Genomic DNA, 14334 nt, shown 5'->3' on the forward strand with positions numbered 1-14334 from the left:
GGTGCCGTTTGGCCTCCCTCCACGTCGGCCCAAGCCTCCAGGCTTCGAGGAGTTGGACATGGAGTGAGCTGAGACCCAAGGGGGCACTCCGGTGTGCGCCTCTGGGTCTCTAGGCTGGCTGTGTGATGGTGACCGTAAACAGGGCGGGTGGAGGCCCAGGTGTGGCAGGAGCTCAGCCTGGGACAGGGCACAGAGGACCTGGGACACGGCTCACTCAGGGAACTAGAACTGCCGCGCTCCTTCAGCAAGGGGCAAAGCCGGGAGTGTGGCCTGCCGTGCGGGTGTAGCTGGGGGAGCTTCTCAGGGAGCGTGGGTTCCGGATTTGGGAAAGCAGTTTCTGGGGCTGCATCCCTGGGGTAGGCTATTTTGTCCACACCCAGGCTTTGGCAAACGAGGCTCCTGGGTCAGGGTGTGACTGTGCCAGGCGGCTAGCCTAGCTAGGGGACCAGAGCTCTGTGGAAAGACCTCCTTAAAAGGCTTTCAGATTTCGTGGCTGCAAGCTGCTGCCTGTGCTGTTGCAGTTTCTGTGGCAAAGGTGACAATATCCTAATACATCAGTCAGACACTCACCTGCATCTCAATGACCCAGATATCGGCGGGGCTACCTCCGTGGTGCAGCAGTAACACACTGCTAACGAGAAGCCAGATTCCACGTGGAGGCCCTGGTTCAAATCTCTGGCCCGGTCAGCCTGAAATATGCCAGGCATGCACACAAGCGCCCAAGATCTGATGGGCCGGAGAACCAGAGGAAGGGGATTGTGGTGTGACTGGACCCTGTGGAAGACTGGTCTCTCTCGTGCATACATACACTCTGTCATACCAGGAAAAAAAAAAAAAAAAACCAAAACCGAAACAAACCAGGGAGGAGGTGGCCATCTGCCTTGGTGTGACCCGGGACTCAACCAACCTTACCAGGACCATGTGTGTATCTGCAGGTTCCCAGGCCCCGTTCCAGACTTGGGGGGTCAGAATCCCCAGGATCCTGGGGTCGGGGTACAGCAACTTGGATTTAGCCTGGCTCAGACTGAGGATCACTGGTGACTGGGGGTGACCAGGGTCTCGAGCCCTGGGCACTGCTTCCAAACGCAGTTTCACACATGCCCGGGCTTCTGCGTGGCCTGCAGGACCTCCTGCGGGTCTGCGACAAGGCTGATCAGCCTCACACGGGCACACAGGGGAGGCAGCCCATGGCCACCCATGCAGGCTCCCCTCCCGGGCCCAACCTCCCCTGGGGTCTCAGTATGTGATGTGGGGCCACAGCCTGGTGTTGCCTGGCTGGTCATGGTCACTGCCCTTCTTGTCAGGGCACCCACTGGAATTAATGTCTGTCCTCTCGCAGCCGAATTCAACCAGGCGAAGGGGTGGCAGGACCTCGTGTGGGGCGGCCTCCTGCCAACAGCATTTCGCGCTTGTTTGACACAGCTCTGGAGCTGAGACGGACTGCCGGGGCAGCCGCAGGGAACACAGGACAGAGAGCGAGGCCGGTCTGGTCTCCGGGAGACCCCATCCTGGTTCCCTGCCCTGCCTCCTCACACACGGCCGTGCCCTGGGCGGGGGCGGGCACCCTCTGGGCTGCCCTCAGGCCCTGGTCTACTGCCCAGACCTCCCCTCTGCCCTGCGATCCTTCAGACCGGGCCCACCCTCACACCACCCCAGAGGCCTGGCTCGCTCAGTACATTGAGCCAGCGTCACGTCTAAGTGTTCAGCAGCCACGGGTGGTGCTTCGGCATCTGCCCCGGGCTCTACAGAGGAGTGCTTCCAAATAAGTGGGGACAGGCTTGGCCCATGAGGCCTCACGATGCCTTTGAATGACACCCCGCAACTGACCACCTTTGCCGCCTATGGGCTGGGGGGACGCCCAAACTTCAGCTGTTTCGTTTTGTTTTTTAAGATAGGGTCTTGCTATGTCACGCCCCTCCTGTCTCAGCCCCCAGCCAGGATGACAGGTGTGCATCCCACGCCGTCCCCATGCCAGCCCTTTCAGACAGGGCCTCGCTAAGTTGCCCAGACAACTCGAGTGAGCGCCCTCCTACCTCGGCCTCCGGTCACTGGGATTACAGTGCGCACTGCTGCGCTGGGCCCTTGTGTCAGGCCAGGAGCTGAATCAGCCTCCCATGTGGGCCCAGCCTGCCGAGCACCGTGTCTTAGTGACAGGCACCACCATGGCTGGGACAACATGAGGTTATGATGAAGCAGAAACACTGATTCACTCAGCGACCAGAACGCAATATACACAGGGCCTCTGTCCACGCCCCAAGTAAGGAAATGCACACGTAGGAGGCCTAGGAAAACCCAGCTGGGATGCTCACGTCCCACACGCCTGGGGCAGAGGCAGCAGGACAGGGACCCACGTCATGCTGTCATGGGAAGGGCCCCAGGAAGGGCTCGCAGGCTGCACGGCCGCCCGTCTGGGCCTGGCGACACGGCTGCCAGCGGTTCCGTGCACTGACTCCCAGCCTCATAGCCCTCTGAGTAGGCACCTTCCTGGTTAACTGTTGTACCAGAGGGCACGTGTGCTCGCCAGAGAGCGACAATGGGTGGGGATCGCAGGAGCAAGCCCCAGTGGGGTATCCTGCCGCAATCCCTTCTCAATTTCTCCCTCCTCTTAGGATTTGGGGTACATGTCGCATACACCTGCTGGCATGTTTTTCAAGCTGCTTGGTCCGGGACTGGACCGGCACGGTTGGGTGTGTGGGATCCAGCCACCTTAACCGCCATGCCCTGGGCCCGAGTAGGTACCTTCATCATCCCTGCCATGGACGGGAGTACCGGGGCACACCGGCTTGCCTGAGGCCACACAGCCGGCGAGAGGCAGAGCCAGGACTCGAAGCCCCAAGGTCTAGCTCCCGAGTGTGGGCTCTCGGCCACACGGGCCCACTCCGCCCAGCTACACCACTCCTGAAAGGATGGACAGCCATCAGTGTCGGGGGGATGTGACTTGCCGAGGGCCACTCAGCTACTGGCTCAGGTTGGGGACTCGAATGCCCACAGGCTCCCACTGGGCCCTCCCTTTTTCTCCAGAGGAAGGGCCCATTTCAGACGTGGCCACCACAGGCCACAGAGCACCCCATCCTACCCCCCACACCAGGGTGGTGGCAGGGAGACGGTGGGCAGGACGCCATTCCAGTGGGGGGCCTCCCTGTGCCAGGAACTTGCCCCAGACCTGTGCTGGCCCCCGGCATGACGGCATGGTGGGGCTGCACCCCACGGGGCTGCACTCCTCTCTGCCCCCCCCATCTCCTGACGGCTCTGGGCAAACGAGGACACAGCCTTAGGTCCAGCAGGTTAGCAGTTGGGCCAGGTTCGTATTACAGACGGCTGTGAGTAAATGCTCTCAGAAGCTTAAAAATAAATACGTGACGGAATATTCACCGAGGTTCTGCAAGCTGCTGGGCCAAACAAAAATTGCTGAGAGGCCCCGGGCATGCCAGTGGTGCGGCAAGCACTCTCCTGCCCAGCCGGCCTGGTCTCGGGTCGCGGTGCAGGGGAGGGCCCCTGGAGGGGCTTGCACCCCACTGGTCAGGCAGTGGCAGCAGAGCCCGGGAGCCCTGGGCCTCCAAGGTCCAATCCCCTGGATGCCCAGAGCAAGCTGGAGGCCAGGCTGGGGTCAACAAGGCCCTTCATAAAAAGACCACCCCGAGTACCAGGGAGACAGCCCGGATGCCGCTGGCCTGCTGCTCTGCCAGGGCAGGCAGGCCGGGATGGTCTGCAGGGGGCGCTCTGCCGTGATCCCACCCAGCGGGTCCCAGGCGGCAGAGGGAAGGCCCAGCCGAGCCTCAGGGGTGTGCGTGAGAGAGGCAGGGAGAGACAGATGAGATAGAGAAGACTCAGAGCCCGTCAGAGGCTGGCAGGAAGACAGAGCGGGAGGGCAGGGATGCGGAGCCTGGCAGTGTCGCTCTGACACTATGAGAAATAGAAATGACTTTTAGATTTTATTGGTCTTGGGTTATTTGCACCTCTGCTCTCCTCCATGTACTCAGACGCTCGGGACAGATGAGCTCAGACGGGAGCTGGAACCTGGAGAAGCAGGTCAAGGTCACGTTTCCCGTCCCTGCAGGCGGCCTCCTGGGCCCAGGGCTCTGCAGGACGTGGTCTCTAGCAGGCCTGCCACTCTAGCCGCACCGTGGAAAAGGCCAGAGGTCTGCTGGTGATAGCTTACCTTGACAAGACCTGAAGGGCCCTGTCCGCGGCTGGCACTCCTTCCCAGGCAGCGGTCGGGCCTCCCGGGGCTGCAAGGACGTGAGTGAGGCTGGCAGCACTGTCCCCTTTTCACCTGCGGAGGGACTGGCTGAGAGCCTGGTGCGTGTCTCCAGGGCAGGCCTCCTCCAGCAGCAAGCACAGCGATGCCTTTTCCACAAGGACAGGACCAGACCCACAGACCCCGTGTCCTAGAGCTTATGGTGCCCGGCCCTCTGTGCTGACGACCCCTCCTGAGGTGGGGGATCATCACTTCTGTTCCCCCGGGACAGAATGACCAGAATAGGTGTGACTGGGACACACAGGAGTCCCCCTGCACGCGCGGGACGCAAACAGAGTGTGACAGCACCAGACCCTCCATAAGCCCTCGGCTCTGCATAACGCTTGTCCCTTCATCTGTGCCCGAGTCCGGGGCCACCTCCTCAGGGCTCTGGCCCTCTGTGCCGACCACGTGATGGAGGGCTGGGTATTCGATCTTCCCGAGCTCGAGGTCCACCACCAACACCTGCAGGCTGTTGTAACTTAGAGGTGGCAAATGAAGGGGCCAGTGGATGGCTTAATGGTTACATCACTGGACTCCCATGTAGTTGACAGCGGTTCGAGTCCCAGACTCGGTGGTTTAAAACTCATGCTGGGCACGTGTGTGTGCATGCCCAAAATCCTGAGAGGAGAATGGAGGAGAAGGGATTGCAGTGTGGCCATAACCCCCTCAGGGGAGTGATTTCTCGCTTTCTGTCTCTCTGTCTCTGTCTCTCCAGTGAGCAATGCACCCTATAACAAAAATCTCTGTCTTAAAAAAGAAAAAAAAAAAAAAAAAGACGGTAGCAGATAAAGCGCCAGGACAGCTTCCCCCTCCCCCTCAGGAAGGGCCATTTTTCCAGCCTGCCGTGGTCCCTGGCTTTCCTAAACAGAACTGCCAGGTGGGCCTGGCCCAGGTATGAATGCTGGTGTCGGACGGCACGGAGGCCAGGTCTAGGTACCGTGTCATCGTCCCATCGTGGTCACTTCACAGACAGAGGAACCTGGGGTGAGGACAGGAGGAGACTTTGAGGAGCTGGCAGGAACTGGGTGTCACTCTCAGGCTGCAAAATTAGGGCACTGGGAATCCGAGATGACAGGACCAGCCCAGGGAGACCGCTGAGCCGGGCACGGACGGCCCTGAAGGGCACCTTGCAGAATTAAGGTGCAGCCCTGAAAACGGGTCGGGTGTCTGTGTGGACAGCCCAGCGGGGCCGGGCGGGGGCGAGCAGAGAAATGGCTGCTCAGTGGGAGTGACCACTTGCTCAGAGAAGGCGACCAAGTGGCTGGGGAGGGAATTCCAACCTTGGAGGAGGAACGGACATGCAGCCCACCCTCTCTCAGTCGGGATCCCACTAGAAAACAAACAGTACAAAGGGATTTAAATGAAAAGAACTTTTTAAAAAAATTATTAGAGAGCACATGTACTTACTACAGAGACACAGAGACAGAGGAAGAGGGAGAGGGCGAGAGCACCCTCCGATGGGGAACGGCCATGCCACAATCCCCTCCTCCTTTCTTCATCCTGTTGGAATTTGGGCAAGCATGCATATATATATATACCCAGCGTGTTTTTCAAACCACCAGGGGTGGGATTTGAACTGTGGTCGGCCATGTGGGATCCAACTCCCTTAACTACCAGTGCCCAGGGCCAGCCTGAAGAGAACTTTTTAAAGAGACTATATGCGGAAGTGCATGCAGGATTTAGAGAACCACCAGGGATTGGGGGCGCGCAACACTAAAAAGCTGTCACCACCCCAGGCCCGAAGGGCTGACGTGAGGCAGTGGGGTCCCTGACCCAGCAAGAGTGGAGGCCACAGAGGACACAGCAGCCCATAGTGAGGCAGGGATGGGGCCAGGGAACAGACACACCAGTCCTCCTCCTCCCTCCTCCTAGCTCCTGCCGGTGCCCCCGCCGGGAACCGAGAGGCCAGGAAGCCACTGGGCCACTGCTCAGGGTCAGCCCCTCGGGCGCGACAAGGGCAGAGGGCTAGAGAGTGGACTTGTCGGGGAGGGGCGGTCAGAGAGGACTCAGGCAGAGCTGCGGGAACAGGACAACAAGCGTCTTCCACATCCCGTCCTCACAGACCCGCCTGTGCGGGGCAGTTGGTGGTGCGGCATCAAGCCTGACGCTCTGCGGGGCGATGGTTTGAGTCCTGAGATGTCCCCGAGTGTGCCAGGCACACGCTTGCCCACGACCCGGGTGGGGCTGAGTACAGCGCCAGCCCCCTGCTGGGGTCCCATCTCTGTCTCTGTCATTTAAGGGAGACATAAACTTTAAAAAGAAAAACAGCCGCAAAGCCGTCTCCCAGGGCCCTACCAGGTACCTCGCGAAGCGGGGCGCTGGATGCCAAGCATCACGGAGCCTTGGGCTCCATAGTCTTAGCAAGGATCTAAAGGGTGACCGCAGAGCCACTCCTGTGCCCGCCACAGCTCCTGACTGGCCCGGCCAGCGTCTCGGAGGAGAGCGGCCATCAGCATGTGCGCTCAGTGGGTTTCTGGTGCTTGTCACCTTCACATTGGCGGGGTCCTGCCTGGATTACAAAGTGGAGGGCAGGAGGTTCCATAACGGGAACCCTCACAAGTCTCCCGTCTCAGCAAAGACCCACGGTCCCACCGATACCCGCCCTGTGCCAAAACCTCTGAGCATAGAAACAGCCCAGCCCCAGTGTGAAAGGCAGGGACGCGGAGGAGACGGGCGAGGGAGAGCCCTGAGTCCCAGAAGGCATCTGGAAGCAGCTGGCCAGACACAGATAAGCGGAGGGGAGACCGTGCATGATGGAGGAGGCTGAGTGTGAGGTGGAGAGACAGGCGAGGCCCCAATATCCCTTATCACCCCCCGAGTCAGGGAGGCCCCTTCGCAGAGGACCAGCTCCGATGCCCCCGCACAGGCACAGCTGGGCTGGTGGTGGAGTGACCGGGGAGCGGGGACCGGGTAGAGCGGAACTGGATGCGAGAATGAAATGCACAGGGCTGGCTGCGCTGGGAACACGACGGGCCTAGAAGCGGAGGAAGCAGAGCTGCGCCCAGGCCAGCCCATGGCTGTCTTCTGCAGGTCCCGTGCTCTGGGCGCTTTCTGGAAGCAGGCCAGTCCCCGCAGTCCCCCTCAGGGAGAAGAGGAGGGAAGGGGGAGGCTGACCAGCGACATTCAGCGGCAGTCCCAGCGCCACAGCCCTCGGCCGCGTCCACCCAGAGCCACGCTCCATGCCCCCCTCTGTGTCCTGCAGGTACCATCACGGTGCACCTCCAGAAAGACAGCAGAGGCCAGGTCAGCCTGGTTGCCAGCCCACTGAAGGAGGACCGGCGGCTCCTCAAGGTCCCTGCGGAGTCGGCGGCGGTGGCGATCTGGCAGACACTGCAGCAGACGTCTGGCAGCAGCGGCGGGGCCTGCCCCCTGGCCGAGCGGCAGCGTGCCCACCTGGCACACTCGCTCCAGGAGAGGTGAGGCGCTGCACGGACGACAGACGCCCGGCCGCTTGTCCCTCAGCGGGGCCAGCGCCGCTCTCACCGGGGCCCAAGGCCGCCCGCTCCCCGTTAGGGCTGGCGCCAAGAAAAATGAGAAATTCAGAGGAAGATCTGTCTAGAATAACCACGCAGCCAAAGGAAACATGCATTTTCTTTTATGTCCCTTCTAGAGGGGGGATTACGATGCATTTTATCTCAGAAGGTGAGGCCCGGCAGGGTTCTACACAGAGTGGGTATTCGGCACATATGTGTTTAATTAAAGACCTGCTTTGCCGAGACCATGGTCTCTGGGGCCGGGGAGAGTGTGCAGCGCAGAAGCCCTCGATGGCTTATATAAAGGAAAAGCATGCCTAATTGCTCTCAGAAATCACCTTTCCTTAGCCTCTGGGGTGGGACAGGGAGAGGTCAACACAGGACTCAGCGGGTCCCCGGAGACGCAGGAGGCCGGGACGCCTGAGGTCCTTGAAGAAGTCGCCAAGACCTCTGCCGAGGGAGGTGACCTTTCTCAGATGAAAGGGTCCCTGGGGATTTTTAGGCCATTTATGAGAAACAAGCAGGAGCCATACAATGAGCATGCCTCCCCTCCCTCTCGAGCAGCGGGTCTGACTGGGATCCAGGCACGGGGTCAGGGGTGGACACCTGATCTCCATCTCAGATGGGGAAGCCGAGACGCAGCCAGGCTGGCAGGGCCAGGGTGGGCGAGGCCCTGTGGGGGTCTCAGGGAGACGGGGACAGGCCAGAGGACCAGAGCCTAAGCCCCGAGCCTGTGATCCACGTGGGGTCACTGCCCCCATATTGTGTCCCCTCGACAGTAAGATCATAAATGACCCCGATCGCTCCCATGTGCGTTTAAATCAGCACCGCCCTCCGAGGGGGTGGCATGCCCTAAGAACTTATTCTGGGGTTTGGAAAGGGCTTTTGCATGGCGCAACCTGGTGCCAGGGACCCAAGGTGGGCAGAGAGGGCGCTCCAGGGCCGCCACACCTTGGGCAGCCGGGAAGAGAACGGTGGAGAGCAGTGAGGACAGCTCTGGCCACAGCCCGTCCCAGCGAGCCCCGGGTCACAGGCCCCTCCCCCACGGCCACCCTGACCACTGCTTTCCTCCCCACAGCGCAGCCAAGGTGCTCCTCAGGTCCGAGTTCCACCTCAGCGCCCCGGTCTCCTCTCTGCTGGAAGACGCTAACGGGAACCAGGTGGAGAGGAGGAGCTTTAACCCGTGGGGCCTGCACTGCCACCAGGCCCACCTGAGCCGCCTGTGCTCGGAGTACCCCGAGAACCAGCTGCACCGTATCCTTGCCCGCCCTCCCCACCGCACCGCACTCCGACCCCCGGGCAGGAGGGCACAGGGCAGAAGGGTGGGGGGCTGACGGGAGGAGAGCGGGACAGAGAGTCAGAGAGACTTTCGGGGCAGGGGCGGGAGGGTGAGATGCACACACAGGGAGGCCGGGGAGAGAGAAACGGGCGTGAGGGATAGTTTGTGAAGGCACAAGTCCTCAAACCAGGGACCCGGAAGAAACCAGATCCCTCCAAAAGAGAAGCCAGACGAGGAATGTAGGGGCACCACGCTCCAGGGAGGGCCGCTGGCCACGTCTCTGCCACCTGGGCCGCAAGATCCGATGGGTGGGGATCTCTGTGAGGAGACAGGGAGGATTAATTCCAGGCCGGATGGGTGCAGCGAGGGGGGCTCGGAGAGCCGGATGGCGCCCTGCCCCAGCCTCCCCTCATCCCTCCCAATTCCCCCTGCAGACGTGTTCTCCTGGGGCTCCTGGGGTAGGCAGGCAGCGTGGGCCTTCCCTTAGGAAAGTGCCTGTGTGTGGGCTCTGAGCAGAGGCAGACCCCTCCCCGACAGCCGCCGCGTTCTCACGGAGCAAACCGGGGTCTGCAATGCCCCGTCGTCATCACTGGGCCCCAGCCTGCAAATGGGTGGCTGGATTCGCAGTATTTACTAAGACACATCTGCAACCCTAATCCCTAAGAAGCTTTTGCAGGATAATTACTCCGCCGGAATTAATATTCCTGCAACTCATCTCCGAGGCTGACATCAACCCACTTCTCCCAGAAGGTGCTGGCCCATTCAGTGACTGGAGGTTTTAGCCTTATGATTCTCTGCCGTGAAATGTAAATTGGGCATGCCCTGCCAGGGATTTCACGCCTGCATGTAAATTTCAACCTCAGAGCAAAATGGAAAAGGAGAAAAGCTCACATACGCATAAACTCCCCCTAAATAAATGGACTTGTTAAAGCAGCCTGCAAAGCGAATACCTTGAATTCTTAACAGCGAGGATGGGCTACGTGGAAGGGAGTGGGAGTGAAGAAATGACGCCCAGCTAAGAAATGGCCAGGCAGCTTCCCGACCCTCTCAGCCGAAGCCCTGAGGCCCTCGGAGCCTTCCTTAACTTAGGACTAAGAGTTCCTGTTGCTGGAAAATGTCGTGTCACAGTACAGGCATCCCTGCATCCTGGACTTGAAGATGGGGACCCGGCAGCACGGGGACGATGCTTCCGAGGAGAAGAAGGCCCGCCACGTGAGGAAGTGTGCACAGAGCACCTCGGCCTGCCTGGGCGTGCGCATCTGCGGCATGCAGGTAGGCCGCTGCAGGGTCAGCACCCCGGCACGGCCACTGCTGGGCAAGGGTGGCTCCTCTCCCTACCCCCTGCAGAGTCCTCCACTTCCGGAGAGCAACGGAGGAGGAGACTCTTTCAATAAGGAAATGCATATCCCAGTCTATGACATGCTCTGTGGTTTTCTTTTTTAAAGCGTTATTTTATTTAACTTTTATTTATTAATTCATTTTAATCTGACCAGAGAGGGACAGAGTGAGAGAAAAAGAGAGAGAGGGAAAATGAGAAAGCAAGCTGTCAGGTCCAGGATTCAAACTGCAGTCAGCCATGTGGGAATCCAGCGCCCTTAACCACTATGCCACCTGCCACCCTCCCTTTTTTTAAGAACACCTTTTAGGACCAGCAGTTGGCGTAATGGCTATGTCACTGGACTTCCATGTAGTTGACCGCAGTTTGAGTCCCCGACCAGTGGCTTAAACTCATACAGGGTGTGTGTGCGTGCGTGCCCAAGATCCCAAGAGGAGAATGGAGGAGAAGGGATTGCAGCGTGGCCATTCCCCCTGGGGGGGTGGGGTGGGGTGATGTCTTGCTTTCTGTTCCTCTGGCAAGAGCACACGCCCTATAGCAAAAACCTCTCAAAAAAAGAAAAGAAAAGAAAAGAAATAAAGCACCCTCCAGGAGAGTGGAGTCAAAACCCCACCATTAAAAATCAGCCTTGCAGTCTTTGGCAGCTGAAACTTTCCACAGTGGCCACGTGGGTCCAGCCCATGTTGAGAGCAGACCTTTGATGACAGTGTGTGAGCAGGGGCTGGGGAAGAACTGAGAGGAAGAGCTTCTCGGAGCACTCGGCGGCTTCCCGACGCACGCTCTCTTGAACGAGAACGCTGAATCCTCGGACGCCGCGCAGCACTGGGCTCTTTGAACTCTTACTAGCCTTCCCTCTTCTGAATCCACCTTTTCTGCTTCCTTTTGCTACCTGTCCTGGTTAACCATGTGGGAAGGTCAGACCCTGCTAAACCCAGGCGAAGGAATGGCTCATGTTCTCGCTGCCCATTCTCCACTCTGCACTGTGCCATTCTGATGCGGCTTACGCCAGGGGCTGCAGGAGGAGATCGACTTTCTCCCCTCGCTCACACTCACAGTCTGTCTACTCGAAGCCAAGCCAGACACCGGTTTGACGGTGAACGTTATCGCTTTCCTTAATTGAAACTGCCACCCCTGGAAGCTGGGAGTGGAGTCTATAAATTTGTTGCGCAGCTGTCCCTCGGAAGGCTTGGGATGCAGTCCTCGAGAGGGTGGCGTGTGATGATTTGTGGTGTAAATGGAATCTCTCTCTGGACCTCAACCCTTCTGAAGTTGAGCGGATTGCTTTAGAAAGTGACGCCCGCCATGTATTTATGACAGCTAATTTAGCAACCGGTCCCCACTGCAGCAGAGGCGACACCGAGTCTATCAAAGCTCTCTGATTCTTTTCATCCCTGGTTCTCTGACATATCATGTCATCTGAAGGCAGGAAAGGCCTTTGACTCTATCCTGGCCAGGTTCAGGCACCCCATCCAGGTGTGCCAGGCAGAGGTGTGCCAAGTCCCCCTCCAGCCGTGCCAGCCCCTGGCCTCCGTTCGGCCTCCATGGCTGTGCGTGGCATCTGAATAAAATGGAGGTGACTGCCACTGTCCCCCATCAGTTCTCTCTTCCATCTGTCCCCTTCTGGTGGCCAAGACATGACAGGGGAGGGAAGGAGAGATGGTGCCAAGGAGAGGAGCCACCAGCCCCTTGGAGTGGCTAAAAAACAGGTGTGCCAGGCAGAGGTGTGCCAAGTCCCCCTCCAGCCGTGCCAGCCCCTGGCCTCCGTTCGGCCTCCATGGCTGTGCGTGGCATCTGAATAAAATGGAGGTGACTGCCACTGTCCCCCATCAGTTCTCTCTTCCATCTGTCCCCTTCTGGTGGCCAAGACATGACAGGGGAGGGAAGGAGAGATGGTGCCAAGGAGAGGAGCCACCAGCCCCTTGGAGTGGCTACGAACCTCCCTCCTCCACCCGGGCTCCGCTCAGCTGCATGGGCTGCCTAACAATTGTGTGCACACCTGACCTAGCCTGTCCATTTATCTTCCAACAATCCATCCCACTCCACCTTGAGAGTCATTACTGTTCCCTTAGAATCTGCAGAGAAAGGACTTTATAAACTTTGTGGGGGAAAATTTAATCTAGTTGGCTTCCCAAGGCCATTGGCTGTGATTTCAGATTCCTACTAAAGCTCTCTAGCTTGAGTTTGCTAATATTTGAATTGAAGAGGGCTGGGAGCCAGGGCTTAAATCACGATGTGGAGGCTGACGTTGGAAATTCACAAGAAAGGAGATCCAGACGTTTTCCTCATAGGCGGAGGGTCACCTCTATAGGGTGAAGGATCCCTAGACCTCAGATGACTATCAAAGACATGCATGGAAAGTATTTTCTTTCTTTCTTTCTTTCTTTCTTTTTTTTTTTTTTTAGAGGTTTTCTCGCTATAGGACACGTGCGCTCACCAGACAGAGAGAGACATAGAGACAGAAAGCGAGAAATCACCCCCCAAGGGGGATGGCCACGCCGCAATCCCTTCTCCTCCATTCTCTTCTCGGGATCTTGGGCACGCACGCACACGCGCCCGGCGTGAGTTTTAAGCCACCGGGTCCGGGATTCGAACTGCGGTCAACTACGTGGGAATCCAGTGACATAGCCATTACACTAACTGCTGGTTCCCCCACAGAAAGTATTTTAAAATGTAAACTCGACTGGTGCTTGATGGAGGATCGCCTCTACTCTCCAGCCATGCTTGTCCCGCATCTCCTAGAAGCTCGTTCATATATCGTGTTAGCTGCAACCTCACTGCAACCGCGGGAGAGACCATTTTTTTTAAAGTTTGCCATTCTTCACATTCTCTCTCTCTTCTTTTTAATGTAAGGTTTATCAGACTGACAAGAAGCACTTTCTCTGCAAAGACAAGTACTATGGAAGAAAGCTCTCGGTGGAGGGGTTCAGACAAACGCTCTACCAGTTCCTGCACGACGGGACCCGCCTCCGGACAGAGCTCCTGGAGCCCATCCTGCACCAGCTCCGGGCCCTCCTCTCAGTCATTAAGAGCCAGAGTTCCTACCGCTTCTACTCCAGCTCTCTCCTCATCATCTACGACGGGCAGGACCTGCAGGAGAGAACCCCAGACGGCCTGCGTGCCCAGGAAGCTCCAAAGACGGCCCAGGACAGCTCTGCCAGGGGTCTTGCCAAAGTCGACATCCGGATGATCGACTTCGCTCACACCACGTACAAGGGCTCCTGGAACGAGCACACCACCTACGACGGACCAGATCCTGGCTATATTTTTGGCCTGGAAAACCTTATTGGGATCCTTCAGGATATTCAAGAGGGGCAATAAAACTTCTTGAGCCCATCTAGATTTTGGGGACTAAATATTTCAAAAAGGGACCTACTGGTAGCTAAGGCAGTCTAAATAAACGAAATACCTCGTAGATATGAACAGAAGAATCTCATCTTCCTTCAAAAGCCATCTCTCTGTGACAGACTCTATAAACAGCTGTTCAAACAAATCAGGTAATTCTGGAAGTGATTCCACACGCCCTGGCATCTTCCGCTCATGCTGTCACTGCGGGATGGACAGTGGAAGCGTTCTGGAGTGCACGGGAGGGGTGCAGCTGGAGGAGGAAGCCGGCATCGCAGGGAGACTCCGGAGCAGCTGCATCTAAAAATGGCTTCCTACTATCGTGCAACAGGCCCTGCAAGCCGAGAAGCCTCGGAGAGTGAGTTTATGAGTTCATGACCTTTCCCGTGTGGCTGCCCGCTCCAAGGGCAGACATAGCTAACGCACGCCTCTTACCTCACGGAGAGGAGGTTTTGGTGGGGCAGGGTGAACTGGCACGGATCTGCCCATCTCACCTGCTTCGTACCCAGCTTCTTCTAGAAGGTTCTCCACTGTTGCTCGTGGAGAGGGAGGGCCTTACAGATTGCTGAGAGCCCATGGGACTGATGATGCCGTCCGCGAAATGACTCTGGCCAGGAAATGCAGCTTCCAGTTGGGGGAGGGCGGGGGGGGGGGGCACCGGGGG

General features: G+C 58.3%; 1 protein-coding gene across 1 annotated transcript in view; it reads left to right on the forward strand.

Moving 5' to 3' along the window:
* Nucleotides 1–14264, forward strand: part of IP6K3 (inositol hexakisphosphate kinase 3) — a 24491-nt gene extending 10227 nt beyond the window's left edge. The window contains exons 3-6 of the mRNA XM_006144213.3: nucleotides 7443–7656; nucleotides 8792–8967; nucleotides 10089–10264; nucleotides 13179–14264. Of these exons, the coding sequence (XP_006144275.1) occupies nucleotides 7443–7656; nucleotides 8792–8967; nucleotides 10089–10264; nucleotides 13179–13646 (1034 nt within the window). The 3' untranslated portion in view covers nucleotides 13647–14264. The remainder of the gene's footprint in view (nucleotides 1–7442; nucleotides 7657–8791; nucleotides 8968–10088; nucleotides 10265–13178) is intronic.
* Nucleotides 14265–14334: the final 70 nt, after the last annotated feature.

The sequence above is a fragment of the Tupaia chinensis genome, unplaced genomic scaffold (assembly GCF_000334495.1).
Source record: "Tupaia chinensis unplaced genomic scaffold, TupChi_1.0 Scaffold000116_1, whole genome shotgun sequence".
NCBI lineage: Eukaryota > Metazoa > Chordata > Mammalia > Scandentia > Tupaiidae > Tupaia > Tupaia belangeri.